The 24,842-nt window shown below is 38.8% G+C and overlaps 1 protein-coding gene across 9 annotated transcripts; it reads right to left on the bottom strand.

The window, feature by feature from the left end:
• Nucleotides 1–690: 690 nt before the first annotated feature.
• Nucleotides 691–24,842, bottom strand: LOC139948324 (glycerophosphocholine phosphodiesterase GPCPD1-like). Of its 9 annotated transcripts, XM_071946441.1 has the most exons (20): nt 23,968–24,027; nt 23,413–23,550; nt 22,589–22,668; nt 21,417–21,574; nt 20,091–20,230; nt 19,131–19,172; nt 18,629–18,861; nt 18,024–18,134; nt 15,588–15,744; nt 14,795–14,945; nt 13,536–13,599; nt 12,953–13,045; nt 11,413–11,487; nt 10,551–10,602; nt 8,987–9,054; nt 8,072–8,134; nt 6,775–6,911; nt 5,809–5,944; nt 4,332–4,492; nt 691–2,400 (listed from the first exon to the last, which is right to left on the bottom strand). In XM_071946441.1, exons 2-20 carry the CDS (start codon nt 23,492–23,494, stop codon nt 2,334–2,336), a joined length of 2,070 nt encoding a protein of 689 aa, XP_071802542.1. In that variant the 5' UTR covers nt 23,495–23,550; nt 23,968–24,027; the 3' UTR covers nt 691–2,333. The 9 variants fall into 9 exon arrangements, with proteins under 9 accessions (XP_071802542.1, XP_071802548.1, XP_071802544.1 ...); XM_071946447.1 differs by lacking the exons at nt 22,589–22,668; nt 23,413–23,550; nt 23,968–24,027 and adding an exon at nt 24,756–24,842; XM_071946443.1 differs by lacking the exons at nt 22,589–22,668; nt 23,413–23,550; nt 23,968–24,027 and adding an exon at nt 24,756–24,842 and having other exon boundaries at nt 21,417–21,569.

The raw sequence follows: 24,842 nt of genomic DNA, 5'->3' as shown, positions 1-24,842 counted from the left end.
TCAACTGTATTCCTTTGTGATTTTTCCTTATATAAAGCCTTACAAACTTCATGTGATTAATTGCTCAAAATTGCAACAAATCACGAATTGTTAGCCTTGCCAATTCTCTAATTTGGGGCAACTTTTCTTATACCAAAAAAAAACCACCTCCAAACTTGTAAGTCTGAATATTATTGTGCAGTTTTTTAATCACAACTTCCACAAGGAAAATCGGCGCTCCAATAGCACTTGCATGTTGTAGTGTGCTCATAAACACAGTCATAAAGCCGGACTAGATCAATAACACCATGGGCCTAAGTTTCATACCTCTGCTGAACCACAAAAATAAGTCAAGCAGTACGTCTCAGCAAAATTATGCTTACCAGAATAAAGTAACCAGCTAAAATGCTCAGCTGGAAATGGTTAGCAATGTTTTCTGCTTAAAAGCAGCTCTATTTGGCGTTCTAAGCCTTTGCATCATGCAATTTCTAAGCTAAGAAATTAAAAGTAAGGAATTCAAATGATCCAAGTCATGCTGGTTACTTGCATTGGGCACAATTTTTGACTTCCTGCAGATACTAAAAAACTTGCCATACTGCACATCTGTACACCAACACTCGCATAAAACTTGAATGATCTGTTTTCTGTTCAAATTTATTAAATTCAATATTTTTTTCCATACCACAGAAAAATTAGTCAACAACGCCCATAGAAAATTAAATATTATACAAATTTATTGAATGTTTATAGCATATTGTTGAAAAATAAAGAAATGTTCTGGCAAAGCCATACAGAATTAAATGTAACATTAAATCTTTCAATAGAATGATGTCTCACCATTGCACTAATGTAAAACATTCGCTGTTTGTTTTATGTTACATCGCATTGAGTAGTTATTTGGTCATTTTGATTTATAGCGAGAAAATAAAATATTATCTGTTGAAAGAAAAACTGCCTACCAATACTGAATGGCATGCCACCTATAATGCCGAGTCCTTCCGTAGGACTCATGTGTTGTGTGATGCATGTAAAATAACCCAGTGCACTTAGCAAAAAGAGAAGGGGTTCCCCGTGTTCCTGGTTGGATTGGCTGCATATCAATTGCGCCACACAACACCCTGTAAACCATTGTGCCATAAAAGAAAAAGGTCTCATACTTTAAAAACGTAGCTTCACAATACCTTGCAGGAAAAATACTGAATGTTTGAAGCACATGAGCATCACTGCTGAGTGACAAACTTGAGCAATATATAAGAAGCCATTGTAAATATTACCATTGTTATTGTTACTATTGCTGCCCCATATTCCTGATTCAACTAACCTGAACTTTTAACACCATAGCAGGAAGTTGTATTGAGGCAGACCAAACCTGCAATGGCCAAATACCAGTACTAACAAAACATTTGCTTTAATAATATATTTTATACACTATAATAAAATTCATACAGTAATTACAATTTTCGTTATATTGCTATTTTTAGTGCATTTTACATCGTTATTTGTGCGTAAATTAGTCTTTATAAAAATTTACTTTCAATAAAATCATTAAGAATTAAAATCGTTGCAGGAAAATTGACAAGAGCAGGACTTAAACCAATGATCTCCAGATCAATGTACCAGCTACATGTAGCTATCTACCAACTGAGTTAAGCGCGGTTCATACTGCGAATGCCCGATCATACTGCGTCCTGCGAATGCAATGCGAATTTGAAGTAAATTTGGGGTCACAACTCTGCCCCCACAACTCAACCCCTGCGAAATATTCGTTGCGAATTTCTGACGTCAACATTCGTATCGCAATCGCATCTACAGGAAGTATGAACCGGGCTTGATAAGACCTACATTGGCGGTCTCTCTAGTTTGTCAACATGGCTAGATACCTCATTTGGAAGAGAACCAGTACTTTATAATCTGGAGGTCGCAAGTTCAAGTTCCCACTCTAGTTAATTTTGTTCCGCGAAAAATTATTTAAAAATAGACCAAACCATTTTCTATTGTGGTTCAGGACTTAATATTACACATTGTACACAAATTATTAGCGCGTATTATGCGTTCAGTAAGCCTGTTACAATAACCCTGTTTTTAAAAAGGGTTATTTAAACAACTAATAACAATATTCGGCATCATTAAAAGTGAAAAATTACAAAACACAAACCCAAAACCAATAAATACAAAGCATTCCTCAAAAATTTAAACATTAAAACTCAATAAATATATCCCTGCTGAAAAAAACTGTAGTAGGAGAGAGTAACTCAACCACATCACATCAGGGCCCAATTTCATAGAGCTGCTAAGCACGAAGTGTCCAGTGCCTTTAATGTTGTTTTGTTTCTTCAACTGTTATTATGCAACAGTTAATTTCTTGGAGCACCCTTTTCTTGGAGATAGATGTTTGGGCTGTTTTCAGGATTCAAGCTTACCCTGAAATTAAAAAAAGTACGTTGTATTTAAGTGAAAATCAAAAACCAATGGCGCAAATCCATCTCAGAAATCGTTTACCTTTGTTAGTTAAAAGTTCTACCCAGTGAATAGTGAGCTAACAGAATAAGGGACGCTGGGTGGCCGCAGACAAACCAAACAATTTAAATGTTTTAGGTAATTCTGAGGGTGCGCACAGCCACACTTCTAAGATCAACAGATTTTCTAGTAAACTGCCCCCCCCCCATTGACAATTGTTGATATGATGAAGGAATCAAGTTTTGGATGAAATTATTGGATCCAAATGAACTGGATAAACTTCCTTTGGAGTACAACGAACATGGGTATTTGCTTTTCTCATTGTACATGGGACCCTTTTGGGGATGACCCTTGATCCAAAACATTGGGAGTGAGGTTGTGACTTCTCCCTTAGGAGTTTATGCAAGACACACAACTTGGTAATTGCTGAAATGAAGAAACTTCATTCATTGTTTAGTATGCTTTAATTACAGCCACTTCACACTGTTCCACTACTCGGAACTCTGACACATGACCGCAGTAACATTTTCAAACTCGTGACTCATGACTCAGACTCAAGCTTGACTCAAGTGACAGCACATTTTTTTTTAGACCCAAATGACTAGGGTTCCAGTTTAGAAGGACTCGATATCGAGGACTGGGACTCAAATACAAGACTACCTAATAACAATAACAACAATGACAACAATAACAACAATGACAACAATGACAACAATGACAACAATGACAACAATGACAACAATGACAACAATGATAACAATGATAACAACGATAACAACGATAACAACGATAACAACGATAACAACGATAACAACGATAACAACGATAACGATATCGATAACGATAACAACGATAACAACGATAACAACGATAACGATAACGATATCGATAACGATATCGATAACGATATCGATAACGATAACGATAACGATAACGATAACGATAACGATAACGATAACGATAACGATAACGATAACGATAACGATAACGATAACGATAACGATAACGATAACGATAACGATAACGATAACGATAACGATAACGATAACGATAACGATAACAATAATAATAATAATAATAATAATAATAATAATAATAATAATAATAATAATAATAATAATAATAATAATAATAATAATAATAATAATAATAATAATAATAATAATAATAATAATAATAATATCAATTTTTATATAGCGCGTTTATCACAGTCAGAAGGGCGTATAAAAGCACTTCTGACATTATTACCCCTGGTCGGTGGGCCATATAATTCATTCCTTAAACCATCTCAGCCCCCTGGGGAGTATACAGCCGGTGCTGCGAGTTACCGCGCTCCAAGCTAATCATTCACATAAACCAGATCTGCCCTACAGGTACACATGTACCTATTTTACCCCTGGGTGGAGACAAGCTTATGGTTAAGTGTATTGCTCAAGGACACAAGTGTCACAACCAGGATTCGAACCCACATCCAGATGACCTAACCACCAGAACTTGAGTCAAATGCTCTTATCTGCTCGGCCACACGACACCCTGCGATACCTCAACCACTATCCCCAGCCGTGACACTTGTGTCCTTAAGCAAGACACTTATAACCATTGCTTTGTCCTTCGGATGGGATGTAAAGCCGTTGGTCCCATGTGTTGTGTAGTGCGTGTAAAACCCTGTCCACTTATCAAAAAGAGAAGGGGGTCGCTGCAGTGTTCCTGGCTGTGGCTGCTGTATGCGCCGTAGCACCTTGTAAACCCTTATAAGGTGCTAAATAATTAGGTCTCAGAATTCATCACTGTAATAACCTATCTTTCTGTAAATTTGTTTGTACTCAGTGCCTTGAGTACCTTGTTTGGTAGATATTTGCGTTATATAAGACTTCAATATTAATATTATAACCTACCTGTCATGTATAATGCCTTGTACACCCATGTCTTTGAGTGACTTCACAAGGTCTGGCCTGTTGTTGTCTTCACCCCACACAAACACCACTAGGCCCTTATCATTGGCTGCTTTGAGTATTGAAGGCTCTCGGATAACATCGTCATTGTGACACACCAACCCCTAAAATTATAAGAATAATAGTAATATCAATGGCTTCTTATAAAGCGGATCCGTCACTCAGTGACGCTCCTCGTGCTGTAACATACAGTATTTCCTGCAAGATGTGGGATTATGTTTGAATTATGAGACCTAATCTGTTTATAGCACCATGTTATGTTTTACAAGGTGCTGTGGGGTAATCAGACCATCAGACGATCAGACCACGAACATTGGGGCGAACCACTTCTCTTTACGATAACTGCACTAGGTTCTTTTACGTGCGTTAAACAACACACGGGACCAATGGCTTACGTCCCATCCGAAAGGCCGAAGCATCAGGGTTAAGTGTCTTGCTTAAAGGAACACGTTGCCTTGGATTGGACGAGTAGTTCTATGAAAAGCGTTTGAAACCGTTTGTTATGAAATGTATATGATTAGAAAGATGTTGTAAAAGTAGAATACAATGATCTACACAAATATGCCTCGAAATTGCACGGTTTTTATTTTACGTCGCGAACTCACTTGGTCGGCCATTCATGGGAGTCAAATTTGTGACTCCCATAAATAGCCGACCGTGTTTGTCGACGAGGTAAAACGAAAACCACGCAATTTCGAGGCATATTTGTGTAGATTATTGTATTCTACTTTTACAACATCTTTTTAACCATACCGATTTTATAACAAACGGTTACAGAACGCTTTTTAAAGACCAACTCGACCGATCCAAGGCAACGTGTTACTTTAAGGACACATGTCTCACGAACCCACACTCTCGAACACCAAAGCTTGAGTCCGGTGCTCTTAACCGCTAGGCCATGACACACCACAAATCATCACTTTTTAAAGACCTAGATGATCTATTGAGGAGCTCTCAATAGTATTTTTATCACTTCTGGGGGTATACAAGATTCGTCCTGCACAGTTTTAATAGGCGTTCTGTCGCCTTTGATGCCCCATAGTTTCAAGTTGCTTTAGAGGTGGATTATACAGGCTCCTTTAAAGGTCTTATTGTCCAAGATGGATATGATGTCTGTTGTGGTAATGTGTTCCAGTCTTTAATATAACTGTTTTGGGTATGAATGAATATACCCCCCAAGAAGTGATCCAAATATGTTTGAGAGCGCCCTCACGCAGTCAAAATAACGGCGCATTCCATTCTGACACTGTGATTTTAAAATAGCAGATAAGGGCCTGTAAATGCGCTACACATAGTGCAAAGGGTTACAAGATTTTCCAATGGAAGTTGTTCTTTGAAAAGTGAAAATTCCAGGCCTGAAATTATAAATCACTGGTCCCTATAAATTCAGAAACTCTATATATTACGCTGCTGTACTTACAGCCATCTCTTCAGAGAGAGCAAACCACATTGCGTTGGTCACAGTGTTACTCCGAGGGTCTTTGTAGCACAAGTATTTGTCCGTTCTGCCATAGTTCAGATAATGCACTGGGTACTTGTTCTGCTTCAGACGTAACCTGATACCAATCCAGAAAAAATGCAAGTTCACAAGAATATTAATTTGAACATCAAGTAATAAGCCACAGGGGGAAAGTGAATGGGTAATTGTTTAAAGGCAGTGGACACTATTGGTAATTACTCAAAATAATTATCGGCATAAAACCTCACTTGGTAACAAGTAATGGGGAGAGGTTGATAGTATAAAACAATGTGAGAAACATCTCCTTCTGAAGTGACGTAGTTTTCGAGAAAGAAGTAATTTTCCACGAATTTGATTTTGAGACCTCAAGTTTAGAATTTGAGGTATCGAAATCAAGCATCTGAAAGCACACAACTTTGTGTGACAAGGGTGTTTTTTTCTTACATAGTTATCTCGCAACTCCGATGACCAATCGAGCTCAAATTTTCACAGGTTTGTTATTTAATGCATATGTTGAGATACACTAAGTGAGAAGACTTGATTTTGACAATTACCAATAGTGTCCATTGTCTTTAAATCATTTGGAGTTGAATAAAGACAAATTTCCTAGAGCGGGTTCTACAGTCAACTTGGGTGTGATCCCTGGCTACGCGGCAACTAACGGTTGTATGGCTTCTGACTGGCTACCAGACCCAGCCCCCAAACAAAGATACTGACAAAATAGGGAGACCGCAAACACAGGGCTAGAGTTCAAGTGGGAGAGCGCTGGCATGCTAAACCGGAGGTCTTTGGTTCAAATCCCACTCTATTTAATTTTGTTCAACCCCCCCGTGAATATTGTTTACACTGTACAAAAAAAGTTCACGGACAGAAACACAGAAATATGTTTTTTATTCTAGCCATGAAGTGGTGTACATGTATACTTACATAGTGCAGATTTCAGGATCAAATGCTGAGAAGACAATCCTTCTGGCCCCACCGTGTCTCAGTACAATATTAAGAATAGTATCAACAATTGTATTTCTATCTGGAGGTGGGAAATCACTTTCTTTGGCCTCATCCTCCTGTGAAATTAAAAGGATTGGAAAAAGAAGACTTTATCAAAATTATTTCCCCTGCATATTTATTAAACTGATCTTAAAGCCATTGGACACTTTCGGAACCGAAAAAAAAAAAAAAAAAAAGTTCACAGATTTACAAATAATTTACAGGGTTTACAGAAGGTAATGGTGAAAGAGGCTCTTGAAATATTATTCCATGGAATGCTTTACTTTTTGAGAAAACATTAAAACAATATCAAATCTCGATATCGAGAATTACGGATTTATTTTAAACACATGTCATGACACGGCGAACGTGCGGAAACAAGGGTGGGTTTTCCCGTTATTTTCTCCTGACTCCGATGACCGATTGACCGAAATTTTCACAGGTTTGTTATTTTATATACAAGTTGTGAGACACAAAGTTTGGGCCTTGGACAATACTGTTTACCGAAAGTGTCCAACGGCTTTAATAGTACCTGCCAGGGTCAGGGATGCGACAGGCTGTTGAGAAAAAAACAAAACTGAACTCCGAGCGCAAAGCGTGTAGGCATGCAAGCTTGTAAGTGAGGCCAAATAATTAAAGGCACTGTACACTTTTGGTAATTGTCAAAGACCAGTCTTCTCACTTGGTGTATCTCAACATATACATAATAACAAACCCGTGAAAATTTGAGCTCAATCGGTCGTCGAAGTTGCGAGATAATAATGAAAGAAAAAACACCCTTGTCACACGAAGTTGTGTGCTTTTAGATGGTTGATTTCATGACCTCAAATTCTAAACTTGAGGTCTCGAAATCAAATTCGTGGAAAAATACTTCTTTCTCAAAAACTATGTCACTTCAGAGGGAGCCGTTTCTCACAATGTTTTATACCATCAACCTCTCCCTATTACTCGTTACCAAGAAAGGTTTTATGCTAATAATTATTTTGAGTAATTACCAATAGTGTCCACTACCTTTAACATTTGTCTTTGGTTTTAAAAGCCCTACTCTGCCAGTTGGGGCGTTAATATATATTTATATCTCCATATTAAAATTTAAAAATAAACTTTTTGGTGGGGGGGGGGGATAGAAAAAAAACCAGAATTTCTTTTTTTTAATGGCAAATTACAAAAACGAAATTCCGTTTAAAATGGTGAAATCACATCCCTCCATGGTATCACTTTTGATTTGTCTTCTTACCATGGTCATTGGGAACTTGACTTCAATATTGGCTCCACAGTGAATTGGTAATGCATGGAGCACCTGTAAGACAAACACATAACAACATCCCTCCAATTAAATACAGAAGACAATTTGAATTTCAATTTCAATTTTAAACATGCACTTCTTTTGTAACTGACTGCAGGCCTTGCGCTTCAGCTGTTAGTAAAGTACTCCACCCGGCTTGTAAAATGTGCATCTAGTATTGTGTCCGCATTATCTCAAAATGGCTTATAACACTCAAGAGTTTCAGGAGGCTGTATTCCAGACTGATTGTTTTCATTGGTGGAAACGCAACTGTACTTGGTATAATTCAATCAAAAGAAATTTATAAAGCGCCAAAATCAAAAGTTTGCTCTGAGGCGCTGATGTATGCGCACAAACAGTAGAAATGTTATTGATGATACACCTCCTGAAACAGGTGAGCTTTCAGGAGTGTCTTGAATGTAAGCAGTGAGGTGGTATCTATGATGTATTGTGGAAGTTTGTTCCCGATTCTGGGTCCGTATACAGAAAATGATCTATCGGCAAAAGAGACACAATGGGTTCTAGGCTCAACAAACTGTGGTGAACAGGAGGCCGATGATCGAAGTCGTCACTGTTTAAACAGTGTTATTACACCATCTTGCTTGTACTGATAATCATTCAGTTATATTAAAATTACATGTTTGTGCTGCCAGTTTGGCTACACTGTATATTTCGTTTTGGATGTGGTCAGTTTTACTTTCTCTATGGTTTGCCAAAGGGTAGCCTGCACTTTAAATAAAAACAGCGTTTAGACTGTGACAGAAATTAAAAAACTTGCTTTGTTGTACTTCATAAAGTCTGAGCATAAGTAAAAAATAAATAATTTGATAAAACCGCTTTCCAACTAGTTTCGTTACCCCAGCCTACCTGTTGCAATTCTGGGAATGGTCTAATCTCTTCTGGCCAATCAGCTTCACTCAAACTAGGAGACTCGCCTTTAAAATAAAAACAAAGTCTAAAAATAAATGGTGTTTGAAGTTTTGCATGATGTGAAGAATAAGAAGTAACTAGAAATACTAAATAGTAAACTTGCGGGTACAACAATGTATAATATCTCTTTTTAGAGAGTGGCTCTGAAAAGAGCTAGTGTGGTCTCAACGTGTAAAAGAGATATTACACATAGGTGTACCGCAAGTTTACTATTTAGTATTTATAGTTACTTCTTGAAGTACAGACATCTTTAAGCAATGGTAGTACATATTGTGTAAATGGGATATCGGGGTGTCGTGGCCGAGCGGATAAGAGCACCGAATTCAAGCTCTGATGCTTCTGTTCAGCAGAGTGTGGGTTCGAATCCCGGTCGTGACACTTGTGTCTCTGAGCAAGACACTTAACTATAATTGCTTCTCTCCACCCAGGGGTAAATGGGTACCTGTGAGGGCAGAGATGGTTCTTGTGGTTGATTTAGCCGAGTAGCGCATATTAATGTTGCACAGGCTGCATACTCCCTACCAGGGAGCTGAGATGGTTTAAGGAGTGAATTAAGGCCCAGTGACCAGGGGTAATAATGTGAAGCGCTTTGGGACGCCCTCCGGGTGTGAAAAGCGCTATATAAAAAACGGGTTATTATTATTATAAATAGATAAATTGATGTAAGATCAACAATCTGCAGTTTATGGATGAGTTGTTTGCAAAGAATTCAATTAAATTCTAAACTAGACTGGCCAACCCTAGAAGAACGCATGCAGGACCCCCAACAGACTTACGTGGTAGTACAAAGCAACAAGAAACATCTTTGCTTTCGAGAGCAAACAACTACCCAAACCCTCAACTAGATCCACATGTAGCTGCTCTCAAAACACATCTTTTATCTCATTTCATACAAGGACTGCTACAAATTCTCTCTCATACCACGAACAATTCCGGAGTGGAACTTTTTACCCGCATAAACTAAAGGAAGCCAAGACCCTCGACAAGTTCAAAGCTAGCCTGGCTAAACTTAATATAAAGGACATCCAAACCCGTGCCCACCCATTCACAAGCTAACTAATTTTCTTTCAACGCTGCCAACACTACACCTGCGTGACTATACGGGTGTTTTCGCAGTATTTAAAGACACTGGGCAATATTGGTGATTGTCAAAGACCAGTTTTTCACTTGGTGTATCTCAACATAGGCCTATGCATAAAACAAACCTGTGAAAATTTGAGCTCAGTTGGTCGTTGAAGTTGCGGGAGAATAATGGAAGACAAAAAACCTTATCGCACAAGTTGTGTGCCTTTCGATGTTTGATTTCAAGACCTCAAAATCTAATTCTGAGATCTCGAAATCATATTTGTGACAAATTACTTCTTTCTCAAAAACTACGGGAGCCGTAACAGCTCCCCATTCCTCGTTAACAAGTAAGTTTTTATGCTAACAATTACTTTGAGTGATTACCAATTGTGTCCTCTGCCTTTAAGCAGAAGCAGAAACAATGTGTAATTCTTACCCTGTTTGGAATGATACGGTGACACCTCATCAACCACAAAAGGATAACCTTTCTGCAAAAAGAAAAAAAGAAGAGTTATATCAGTGTTCAAATAGTGCTTTACTCCTAAACAAAATCCATCAGCATGTTTTGTTTGATTCTTTTGAACTGTGATGTCAAATAATTTGATCCCACTTCTGACACCATTTAAGATGATACAACTTTGTATGTTCGAGGTTATAAGGCGAGCTTTATTCCAGATTATGAGAATCGACTGTTACATGCGGACAGCCATGTTATAAAGTGATACTATGCATTGTGGGAAGTAAACACTAAACTTGAGTCAGTCTGCTAATGGCTTACTACTACCACCCAAAAGCATTTGAATCTGGGAAATAGTTCATGTATGAATCGTTTCTCAGATTTCTGAGGGTTGGTGTCTGTCTGTTTGTTAATGCTGCAGCCAGAGATGCAGTTAGTATCCGCTGTGATCTCAGTAAACAATGATGGATTTAACATTCTTGTGAAATATCATGACCTTTTTTTGAAGCTGTCTTCTCAGCAGGTAGACACTATGTTCAGCTGAAACTTTCACAAATAAATTTGATTGTATCTTTCTTGAGAATTTCGTCTTTAAATCAGCGTAACTTTGACTGACAAAATCAGTCTATGGCACTACCTTTATGCCAAAGTATACAGCGCTAACACACATCGGTGTATATGGATAAAACCATAATTAATATTTTGTTATAGTCAAAAGAAATGTCTGAAGGGTTTAGTGGTGGTTCAAGCAAATCTGATCTTGAAAAAAAAGCAAAATTTAAAAGTGATAATAACAATGAAGTTCACGGTTTTATTCAACATGAATGTACATGTTACTTACCCGAAGTGACCTGAGTTGATCCAGTGTCATCGCCCAAAATGGCAACTTAAGTGGCGCTGAACTGTCTTTTGATGTCTGAGCAATAATAACAAAACAATAAACTAACATGATTTAAGGCACTGGACACTATTGGTAATTACTTAAAAATAAATGCTAGCCTAAAATCTTAATTGGTAACTAGCAATGGGGAGCTGCTGATAGTATAGAACAAATAGTATTTCAAACTTCTCGTCATTGTTTTCAAATGTATTCACTCTACAGCATCTTCAAGAACTCATTTCTTTCAAATCATCCGCCTATGCCACCCACTCATCGTACGACAAAACACTTCTTCACATCAGTAAAACTAAATCGCACACAGGAGATCATGCCTTTCAAGCCGCTGCTTCCCGGCTCTGGAATTCCCTTCCCCTTAACATCCGGGAAGCCAACACACTTGGTTCAAAAATATGCTCAAAACCCATTTATTTGTTTAATCTGGCCATTTTTTGTTTTTGCTTGTACTGTTTTTGTTTGTATATTTGTCTTTGCATTGTTTGTTTCTTTGTATATTGTAAAGCGCTCGGTTCTTTGTGGGGCGCTATATAAATGCTTTCATTATTATTTATTATTATTATTATTATTATTATTAACATTGTGAGAAACGACTCCCTCTGAAGTAACGTAGTTTTTGAGAAAGAGGTAATTTCTCACTCAAAGACTTGGCCTAAGCCTTTTTCAGGCATCTATATAAGGCCAGGCATCTGAAAGCACACAAACTTGTGCAACAAAGGTGTTTTTGTCTTGCAACTTTGATGACCAATTGAGTCACAGATTTGATATTTTACGTGTATGCTGGGACACACCAAGTGAGAAGACTGGTCTTCGGCAACCAAAGGTGTCCAGAGAAAAGGTGTCACAAAGACAAGTATGTCATAGAAAAGTAATTAAATAAATATGTGCAATGAAATGTAAAAGAGAACGGAACAGAAAAGGGGATGAGAAATGGAAAAAGGTCATGAATGGAAAGAGAAAGGAAATGAAAATGAGACAACTTATTTTGCTTTACATTTCCTATTCCAGGTGATATTAGTGGAGTTTGTAAAATTTGCCTCTAAACTTAACTTGTACTGCTGTGTCATATAAAGTACGTCACAATCATCGAACAATCGTCGAACCATGAAGTCACAATATGTTTAAATAATTTAGTAACGAAATAACTAAAATACATAAAAGTAGCCTTGAGGAGGCAGGTAAAAGAGAGTAAAGCCTGGGTCATACCTCCTGCTGATGCGAATGCGATGCGAATTTGACGTGAATTTGACGTCACAACTCTGTTTTTGCTGCAACATTCACAAGAGGGAGTTGAGCACAACTCAACTGCTGCAAATTATTTGTTGCGAATTTGTGACGTCAACATTCGTATCGCATTCGCATTCAAAGGAAGTATGAAACGGGCTTAAGAGCCATGACCCTTCGAACCCACTGGAATATGAAAAACAAAACAAAAAATTGGTCAAGCATAGAAGAGAAAACATTTGAAATTGTGGACGATACTTACATCTTTTGTAGTCAGTTTAGCTTCACAGTCATGATAGACAATCGGAACATGATCCTTGGTTACGTTGACGTCAAACTCCACAAAATCAGCACCCTGGAAGAAAAGAGAATCATGACAGAGGAAGACGAAGAATTCTGATGAGAGGAAGGTTTAACATCAAAATCAAATGCAATTGCAATAACAAACAAATTTTGTAATAATAATAACAACAATAATAATAATAATATCGAAGTCTTATACATATAGCGCATGTATCTACCAACAATGTACTCAAGGCGCTTAGTGTATCAGTTTTACAGAAAGATAGATTATTGAATTTTGACTCGGACTCAATTATGTAGCACCTTATAAGGGTTTACAAGATGCTACAGCGCATTCAGCAGCCACAGCCAGGAACACCGGGGCAAACCCCTTCTCTTTTCCTTCGATAAGTGCACTGGGTTCTTTTAGATTTTTGTCTCCACAAAGACTTGGCAAGCATGACTTATTACACATCCATGAATGGTAAAACCAAAATGAAAATACATGGATAAAAACATTGCTGTTAAGTTTAGTTTGGAAGAAAGAAAATGTTTTATCTTACGTGGAGTGCACCCTTCTGGAAAGCCCTAATAGTGTTCTCAGGAACATGAGAGTAAACAGGAATACTGAAAAGAGAAATTAAAATCTTGGGTTACAAATGAACAGGGAGATATCAAAGACACTGGACACTATTGGTAACTGTCAAAGACCAGTCTTCTCACTTGGTGTATCTCAACATGTACATAAAATAACAAACCTGTGAAAACTTGAGTTCAATCGGTCGTTGAAGTTGCGAGATAATAATCAAGAAAAAAAAAACCCTTGTCACACGAAGTTGTGTGCTTTCAGATGCTTGATTTGGAGACCTCAAATTCTGAACTTGAGGTCTCGAAATCAAATTCGTAGAAAATTACTTCTTTCTCGAAAACTATGTTACTTCAGGGGGAGCCATTTCTCACAGTGTTTTATACTATCAACAGCTCCCCATTACTTTTTTTACCCATAAAGGTTTTATGCTAATAATTATTTTGAGTAATTACCAATAGTGTCCACTGCCTTTAAACAAGTTATGCATATTTCAGTTTCAATAATTTAATTTATTTTGTTTGCTTTATGGATGAGGTTTTGCGATTCATGCTGAACGCACTCATATTTTCAAACAAGAGAACAATAAAATCCTGGCGCTTTTTACATAAACATTGTTATGTTATCTTCGTCTAGTCAGGGTTTTATAGTGACAATGATATTTGGAAAAGAAAATGATCACTCTTGAAACACCAAAATGCTCCGAAAAAATAATACAGCACAGAGGGCAGGCACTCTTTTTTTTCGGAACAACATGAAGTGATTTTAAAAGTAACATTTCAAACCGTCAAATATGCAGAAATTCCCCATCAAAGTAAAAACCATTAGTAAATCATCCTTAATTGTATTTAAAGGCAGTGGACACTATTGGTAACTACTCTTATTGTGATAAACAGCTCCCTCTGAAGTAACATAGTTTTTGAGAAAGAAGTAATTTTCCGCGAATTTGATTTGAAAACCTTAGAATTAGATTTTGAGGTCACGAAATCAAGCATCTGAAAGCACACAACTTCGTATGACAAAGGTGTTTTTTTCTTTCATTATTATCTCACAACTTCGACGACCAATTGAGTTCAAATTTTTACAGGTTTGTTATTTTATGCATATGTTTTGATACACCAAGTGAGAAGACTGGTCTTTGACAATTACCAAAGGTGTCCAGTGCCTTTAATAAATAATCATTAATTTTATTTAAGAAAATTTTAATCAGAATGAATCAAATCTGTTTTGTCTTACTCTTGAAGAAGTGAGCTGTCTCGGTGTGACCTTCCAAAACCACGATGACTTCCGTCCAAGGTGGCTCTGTTCCATTTCCAGTGGGTAGAGTAAGACACCTCCATGTTACACAGGGATGATGGGGACAGAGGGTGAATTACTATTGAACGCACTGGGGAAAGAAGGGCAGGGAAGATCAAAAAAGGATATTCATGAATGCAGCAGATTTTTAATTTCTAAGGTGGCTCTGTTCCATTTCCAGTGGGTAGAGTAAGACACCTCCATGTTACACAGGGATGATGGGGACAGAGGGTGAATTACTATGGAACGCACTGGGGAAAGAACGGCAGGAAAGATCAAAAAGGATATTCACAAAATAAACGGGTTTTTTTTATTTCTTTTTAATGAATCGTAGATGGTTTTAGAATAAATGGAAATTGAAATAGTATTTTACTTTTAAGAATAACACATGACACTATCTAGATTTGCTCTGGTGAGTTCTGTTCAGCAGAGTGTCGGTTTGAGTCCCGGTCGTGACACTTGTGTCGCTGAGCAAGACACATTAACTATAATTGCTTCTCTCCACCCAGGGGTAATTGGGTACCTGTGGGGGCAGACATGGTTCTTGTGATTGATTCAGCGGGTTAGCGCATATTTGTTGCACAGGCTGTATACACCCCATCCAGGGAGCTGAGATGGTTTAAGGAATGTTTAAGGCCCAGTGACCAGGGGTAATAATGTGGGAGCGCTTTAGAACACCCTTCGGGTGTGAAAAGCGCAACATAAAAACTAGTTATTATTATTCTTATCATACCTGAGAGCACTCCTACAATCTGTGTACCAAGGAGAACAGGCAGAACTTGGTCTTCAGTTGCATCACTCTTGACGTTACTTCCAAGAAGCCAACTCTTTCCGAGTAAAGTTGGACCGTTCGACTCATTGTCACATGAATAGAGATCAATTGTGAACACCTATTTACACCAGGGAAAGTAAAAAATTATTAAAAAATCGAAGCTGTTAAAGGAACACGTTGCCTTGGATCGGTCGAGTTGGTATCTGAAAAGCGTTTGTAACCGTTTTTATAAAATGCACATGGGTAGAAAGATGTTGTATAAGTAGAATGCAATGATCCACACAAACATGCCTCTAAATTGCACGGTTTTCCTTTTACCTCGTCGACTAACACGGTCGGCCATTAATTATGGAAGTCAAATTTTTGACTCCCATAAATGGGCGACCGTGTTAGTTCGCACAGTAAAACGAAAACCATGCAATTTTGAGACAAACTTGTCTGGATCGTTGTATTCTACTTTTAAAACCTCTTTCCAACCATGTGCATTTTATAAAAAAGGGTTACAGACGGTTTTTATAGACCAACTCGTCCGATCCAAGGCAACGTGTTCCTTTAATATAATAATAATAATACACATATGATAACAACAATAATGAACATTTGATAGTGTCCATCCATTGAACATACTCCTAGGCACGTTTAACAATTAAAAATATATAACAAATAAGCGTTTGTTACATCCAGCCACCATGCATTCTACCAGTAAATAAATAATCACTGCAGCTTTGAAGCCTAATGAAACCTGTACACAACTATGCCTGCTATGAGCCAGGAACACCAGGGTACGTCCTTATTCTACGATAGGGTAGTCACCAATGTTGTCACCGAGCGGTTAAGAGCACCGGATTCTGGTGTTTGATCAGCAGAGTGTGGGTTCGAATCCCGGTCGTGATACTTGCTACGTAAAATTGGGGAGGTAGTGTTTTCTGCTCTACCGGCCAGGCTACGGATTGATGATACCCAAGCCTACATCCAGATGGACTGTAAAAGGGGCAACCCTGTTTCAGCCCTAGGAGTAGGTGGCAACAACCTCTGGACAAAAATAATTGTAGCCCAAACCTTGAAGTGGCCTTCATATCAGGCCTTGTGTGTCTGGCGACTTGTATACAAAATATATATATATAATGAATAGGGTAGATGGCCTTAGCTTTCGATCCAATCCGGACCTTCTTCAGAGGCATAAAACAAGTACACACAAATACATATCCATTTATAGAAAAAGAGAGGGGGAAAGGGATTAAGGAAAGGATCCAGAAAGAAGCGGGAAAATAACAGCCAATCAAAGTTTCTATTTCAGATATATATATATATCAGCCAACAACTATTTTCAAATGAACCCTACAGCAATTTTAGCTAGCTGGGAGGTAATGGATATTGGTCTGAGTCTGTCAATTATGGCAGGTTGCTCCTTTGGAACAGGGGCTACAATAGCATCTTTCCAAATCTGTGGAACAACTCCATCTCTAAGGGAAGAATTGAAAATATCAGTCATAGGCAAACTCAGTTCACATGCAAATTCTATGATGATCTCATTGGGAATGTTGTCTGGACTAGTGGACTTACAAAGATTGATTTTTCACAGTTCACAATACATTTCCCATTCTTGAATTTAGGGTGGAGGGTCCGCTGGAAGGAACGTTGGTGCAAAGTGTTGATTTATCTTATCTGCAATAGTAACATAGTCTGAGGGTAGAACATCAGGGACACTAAGAGCTGGTTGAGCTTTTAGACGACTAGCTAATAACTAAATACCGCGATGCTATTTTGCTGGTTCAGTTGCCTTGAAAAACCGGATTCTATCCAAATAAAAGAAGTGTTTAGCCTGAGAAACAGATCTGGCAACAAGGGTTTTGTAGAAACGACACTGAAGCAATTTTCCCTCATAACAGAATGCCTTTTGTTGTCTGGCGATTAGAGACTTAAAGGAACACGTTGCCTTGGATCGGTCGAGTTGGTCTTTGAAAAGCGTTTGTAACCGTTTTTTATAAAATGCATATGGGTAGAAAGATGTTGTAAAAGTAGAATACAATGATCCACACAAACATGCCTCGAACTTGCGTGGTTTTCCTTTTACCTTGTCGACTAACACGTCGGCCATTTATGGGGGTCAAAATTTTGACTCCCATAAATGGCCGACCATGTTAGTTCGCACAGTAGAAGGAAAACCACGCAATTTCGAGGCAAACTTGTGTGGATCATTGTATTCTACTTTTAAAACATCTTTCCAACCATATGCATTTTATAAAAAACGGTTACAAACGCTTTTGTTTTGACCAACTCGTCCGATCCAAGGCAACGTGTTCCTTTAACAGCAGGTGTAATAGATGTCCCTTTGGAGGAGTTTAATTGTCTTTGTAGGAAAGTGAATATCAATTGCTGAAGGGATATGTTACTTACTACTGATCCTGGTTTCATGCTTTGTACGGAGTAGATAGAATAATCATCAGAGTTGATTAGTCGACCTCCAGGCTGCTGTTCATGTGGCTGGTGCTCCTCAGAATTCAAAACCTTTGGAACGATTGAAAATTTATTCGTAAAAGAAATAGTAAACAAGAATGGTGTGTTGACAACACAAATGCCATGCTGAGATTGGAGTTGCTACACCAAGTCCTTTTCGAGTTATTGTTTAAGACATAATGACCTTAATATTTACCTGATGAGGGGGTCCGAAAACAAAAGGCTTCTGGGGGATCCCATGGGGAATCCCATGACTAATCCACAAACCAAGTGTGGAGTTGATACGCCAAGTCCTTTTCGAGTTATTGCTCGGGCAACATTTCTTTTGTTTTAGCCATAATGAGCTTAATATTTATCTGAGGGGGGTCCAAAAATAATGGATTCTGGGGGATCCCATGACCAACACTCTGCTGATCAGAAAGACCAGAATTTGAATTCGGTGCTCTTAACCGCTCAGACACGACACTTTTGCTTGTGAGAACCCTGAACTCATGAGGAATATATACATTTACTCTTCAAAAACTCCTGAATTATTATAAACTCACTCTGATTAGCACTGGTTCTGTTTTACAACATGTCTTCATTCTCTTTGATGGAGACGTCTTTCCAGCCCCTGTCTGTTGCCCAGACCCAATGTCATCCTGAGATGAGGCTGAGATATGAATACTGTATGCAGACACACCACACCCAGCTGCAGGAGTGAAGGGATCGGAGTCAACCATCAGGCGATATTCCGAATGGGTTGTTAGCCAGCCTCGCTCAATCTTACTTACTCCATCTGAAATTGGAAAGATTGCAGATTACTATAGGGCCTACCTCATACATATTAATAACTTATAGTCTCCCATTCACAACTGTGTCAAAGTCTCACTGGTCAATTCAACATCACGTGCCAATTGCTATCTATCTACCGAGCGCACGCGGGGAAATGGATTGGTTGATTGATTTTTTTCACAAACAAAATGTGCAACCAGAGAATTGTATCCTTTGGCAATTTGGCGCTTTATAAATACTGTTATTATTATTATTATTATTATTAATACTTACCAATGGTCCCAAACTTGCCATCATCAACTGTCATTTTGTCACCTGTCAGACAAAAAAATAAAGACAGTTTAAAGGCACTGGACACTATTGGTAAATACTCAAAATAATTGTTCTAGGATAAAAACTTGCTTGGTAACGCGAGTTCCAGCCCTCCAAGCTAATCATTCACATAAACCTCTATCCTCACCGATACCAGGATACCAGAATTCAAACCCACATCCCGATGACTTAAAGACCCTGGACACTATTGGTAATTGTCAAAGGCTAGTCTTCACAGTTGGTGTACATGTATCTCAACATTTGCACAAAATAACAAACCTGTGAAAATTTGAGCTCAATTGGTCGATGAAGTTGCGAGATAATAATGAAAGAAAAAAAACCTTGTCGCACCATGGTCACACAAAGCTGTGTGCTGTCAGATGCTTGATATCAAGACCTCAAATTCTAAATCTGAGGTCTCGAAATCAAATTTGTGGAAAATTACTTCTTTCTCAAAAACTACCTCACTTCAGAGGGAGCTGTTTCTCACAATGTTTTACACTATCAACTTTTCCCCATTACTCGTAATCAAGAAATGTTTTACGATAACAATTATTTTGAGTAATTACCAATTAGTGTCCACTGCCTTTAACCACCACAAGTTGAGTCCGATGCTCTTATTCGCTCGGCCACGGTAACCCACATGTTGACGGAGAATGTTGTGTTATCATCCTGGCTATGTGCTCTCTACTTGTAATTAGTCCATACAATATGGGGCAGGGCATGGCTACATGGATTGTTTTTTATTTTATTGAACAACAGATAATATTTCACAGAGGAAGCAAAGCCTTAATGCCCCTGGTCATTGCCTCGGTGCCCATCGAAATGTTAAAAAACAAAATGTTAATTTTTCCTCATAGAGCCCTCACGAAGGAAAAACTGCCTTACCCTTACCAGACCAAAGCATAAGGGCCAATTAACCTTGTGTAAGCAGGGTGCGTGGGATTCTGGCCGACTCCCATTGAAGTACTCTGACTGCATCCGAGTTACCATGGAAACTACAGATGGCATAGCGATACTTTACTTCTCTGTCTCTCGGCAAGGTCACCACAATGGACCACCTGAAGATGAAAAAAAAAAAATTAAGGTTGAGAAAAGAAAATCTGAGAGATTTAATACACAATTTGAGGAAGTTTATTCAGCATGTCATCATGATCATTAATCATGTCATTATGCAAAGACTGTAGTCTGTGCCGTCTCATACTCAGATTGTAATGGGGGTGCATTCTCTGGGTCTACGCCAGGGTTGTAGCTAGACCAATTTTAGTGGTGGTTTTATAAATCCATTTTTTTAAGTCCACCAAGGGTGAGCAGAATCAACAAAATTATTTATGTTTAATTATAGGGCCATCAATGCTGAAGTGTAAGCTTCAGGCATGATGCCTGGTTTACAAACTGTGTTCTTTCTTTTTGTTATCAGCTGTGTCTCAGATCAATGCATAGTGGACAATGTTTTGATTTATTATCTGGGAAATATGTGCTGTGAGGCACAATGTGTTTTGCTTAGAGTGCTGGGCAAAAATTATTAGTCATGGGCAAGGCCCGCCCAGCACCGACCAGGACCTCATGGTCACCTCAGGCCTGTTGCAAGTTATTTTTAGCGGCGCGCAGTGAACTCATGATATGACAAGTACATGTATGATGGTCTTGTGTTGTCATTTGAGTAATAATACCAAATAAAAATACAAAATAAGATGGTCAGCTATTGACAATGGGCAGTCCACACAAGATTTGGTCGACTCACAAGTTCAGTTGGTCTTAATTGCTTTTAATGCAAACATTTTGTTGTGGTGCATTGGTTTTATAACCACGTCACGAGGGTTTAATAGCTCATATTCTTCATAGAAATGTTATCTAATCAAACATGCCAAGCGATTTTTTAAAACCAACAAGTATGGGAGTATACTGCTGTGCCTCAAGCTCAGTTGGTAGAGCATCTGTCAGGGGTCTTGGGTTCAAATCCCAATGAGAATTATTTGATTTTTCTCTCATCCCATGTTTGGTTATGTCACTTCTACATGTATGGTGATTATAGGCGAACACCATACCAAATATTGTGTTTGTTACTAATGTATAGCCAGTGAAAATAGTGGTTTCAGGTTTGAACACGGAAGTATCACTAAGGTTGCTGGCTATGAAAAGAGAAAAGACTAAGTTGTGTTAATCGCTCCGCCATCAGGAGGATGGAGGGTTACGATTATCACAACTAAACTGAGAAATGATGTTTCAACCTTTTTTCTAACTCACCTGCCCTGCTTGACTGCTCCATCATGACTGGACATACGGATGACCTGAGAGACTGACCATTGTCCGAGCTCTGATGCATCACCCGTCAGGCATACTATCTTGTCCTCAGTTAATGCTGTCGTCTCAACATGAAAGTGCACAGTACACGTCATCCTAATCTGGCAAAGGGATTGAGCAGTGATGCAAATCAGTTTGGGAAACTAAAAAGATGGGGAGGATTGTGGGGAAAGGTGATTTTGGATCTGGATCTGGATAAATATTCGCAAAGCTCTATTAAGAGCCGAATATGAGAAAAGAAGATGATGTAGAAATTTTAGTTTTAGATGTGGGAGGGAGGAAAACCCAAGAGAAAACCCACTCAGTCAAGAAGTAGGGACTAAAAACCCAATAGTGCCCCTGAGGGATTCAAACTGGGGTCACAGAGGTTGAAGGCGAGGCAAGACACCAGTATAACCAACCTGACTTTAAATGTACGGATAAGGGTTTGAATCGAGTGTAAAAAGTGCCAATCCACTTTACGTGTTTCCTTGGCAACAATGATCCTTGGACAGTGACAAAAAGGGGATGGGCACTATAGACCCAGCCTGGTATCTGATAAGTGATAGTGATAATAAAAAGAAAGTGTTGACATCTGCGGTTGTGCTACTAATGTCCTCATAATGGATGAAGGATCTTTCTTCATCTAGACTTGGTTTCAAGTCTGTGATCAAGGCTTTTAGTCTACCTGATAGCCAACACATTATTGCCTGAAATATATATAGCGCCCTCTTGCAGATTAACCTCCGTCATTGGCCTACGATTGGGAGTTGTATGCAGTGGCTTTGGTCTTTTCATCACAGCATCTCAAGTTTCTCTTAAGGAGGCCAAGCATCTTATTTGCCCCAGATGTAACTTGGCTGATGTGGTTGGACCAGGAAAAATCTCTAGTCAGTTCCACTCCTAAGTATTTTTGTTGAAATACTTCCTGTAAAGTGGCATCTCCCATTAAGTATTGATGAGTAGCTGGTTTCTTTTTATGAGTCATGCATTTTAAAACATTTTGAAGCATTGAAGCTCATTTGCCAGGTTTTCTCCCGTTCACACAGCGAGTTGATGTCTTGTTGTAAAGTGACACAGTCATTATTTGATGTTATTTCTCTGTACAAGATGCAATCATCTGCAAATAGACGTACCTGAGAGCTTACTGAGTCTTGGAGGTCCTTAATATACATGAGGAATAACCACGGACCTAAGACCATCCCTTGAGGAACTCCTGAAATGACAGGTGAATTTGAAGATCTTTCTCCATCAATGACGACAGTTTGATAACGCATAGTTAGAAAACAATTGATCCAGTTTTTGATACTATTTGTGATTCCGAGGTGATGTAAGCGTTTGTGGGGAACCGTGTTGAACGCTTTACTGAAGTCCATTATTATGAGGTCAGCTTGGCTTCTTTTGTCAAGAATCTTAGCGAGATCTTCAGTTAAGGCTGCCAATTGTGTCTCACAGGATCTCTCTTTCCGGAAACCATGTTGAAGGTTAGGTCATTAAGCAGGTGGTGATTATCAACGTGCTTCATTATGTGACTGTGTATGATAATTGTTCAAGTAACTGGGTCAAGGAAATTGGGCGATAGTTAGAAGGGCTGGTCCTATCACCTTTCTTAAAAATTGGTGAAATATTTGCACTCAACCAATCCACAGGTAGCCTCCCACTATCCATAGACTTCTGAAAAATGTTCTGAAGTATTGGAGCTATTGATTTTGAGCACTCTTTCAAAACTCTGGCAGGGATGTTGTCCAGACCGGAGGCCTCGTTTACTTTGATGTTCTGAACCAGTATCCTGTTCCAGGCGTTGTGATGATGATCAAAGGTATGTCAGACCTTTGTTGCGTTGTGATTGGTCAATTAGCAATGGGGCGTAGCTTAGTGGATCAGTCTATTGTCGCAGTATAAATAAGTATTTATTATTATTTAATGTTATTGTTATTATAACGACTAAAGTAATACTCACTCAGTCCAGATGAGCTTTGAAGATTCTTTGGCAGTTTGGTCCCTAGCCCCACTTGTGTGGCCAAGGCTACAATCCCGTCCATATCTCGTTGGGCCCCCTGCCCCCCTTTCAATGTTGGTTCCAATTGTCGACTGTGTTCTGAGTTACAGTCAACAACAGTGAGCCGGGGGGACAAATGTTTTAAATGTGAATAGGAAATGCACAGGGAAACATCAGGAAAGGGTGGCCCAGTCAAGCTAGCAGGATTCAGCTAGCCTTGTCCACACAAGGGGGAATATTCTGTCCCCATTTGGGGGGGGGGGGGAATTAGCGTCATGATGATGGGTCGTACCATGGAGGTAGAACCATGGTAGAACGAACCTGTTTACGTTTCAGTCAGGGCCGTATACCGAGCGAGAAGCGTAAAACTAAACAGGTTCGTTCGGTCAGCCATGGTCAGATGAGATACAGAAAGGAGACGGTGTACAGGCCCACATCATTATTAATATTATGATTATTTATTCGGCATTCACACAAGACAATCATGGCCCTACACGAACTTTGGTAAATACTTACGAAGAAAAGAAAAGTAAGGATGATCTTTCGAAGTTGGGCGGCCAACCTCTGAACCCCTAGATTTTGTGATTTTGTGGCGTGAAATAGCGCCCTCTTGCAGATCCATCGGTAAATTTACGTAGACTTGATTCAAGTCCCGTTCTCGCGCGAAATGTCGCTAAAGCATACCCGCCGCGCGCCGTCAATGTAACTATTGAGGTCCCGAACAGGTTGGGGAATGCATAATTCAATAGTTTTTAAAAGATTGGCACACGATTGGGACTTGAGTCAATCTACTATCTATCTACGGGGTTTTGTGGTAAGAGTTAAATAATTGTATAACTCTACCAACAATTTAAAATAGATTGACCTGCAACTGCCGAGGCCTTAAATTATGGGGAAATGCCTGCAGCTGCACAGGCGGGGTAATTACTAGTTAATAATAATTCAGATCTATTACTTACAACTTTAACCAATGAGCAGGTTCTTCCCTGTGAGGGGCAAACACCACCAAGCCAAGCCCAAACCTGCTACATTGGTTAAAGAAAATAGTAGCGAAGAAAACTGCCCTCATCACCCGGTTAAGAAAACGCGGTTCAATTACTCCAGCTTTGCAATCTCTCCATTGGCTTCCTATTCATTCTCGCATTATCTTCAAAATTCTCCTTCAAACATTTCAATGCAGTCTTGGAAGTGGACCAACTTACCTGAAAGATCTACTAACTCCATACACTCCTACTAGAAGGGAACAATTTTGCACGATATTGAATATCAAAAGTACATTGTACAATATCGAAAAAAAAAAACACCACATAGATATCTTCGTGTACACACCTGTACCATTCCAGCTGAAGACATATAAAATTGTCAAACTTTTCTTGTAACAAATCTCACAG

This window comes from Asterias amurensis, chromosome 15 (assembly GCF_032118995.1).
Source record: "Asterias amurensis chromosome 15, ASM3211899v1".
In the NCBI taxonomy this organism is placed as follows: Eukaryota; Metazoa; Echinodermata; class Asteroidea; order Forcipulatida; family Asteriidae; genus Asterias; species Asterias amurensis.
This window is presented reverse-complemented; position numbering and strand designations above follow the sequence as displayed.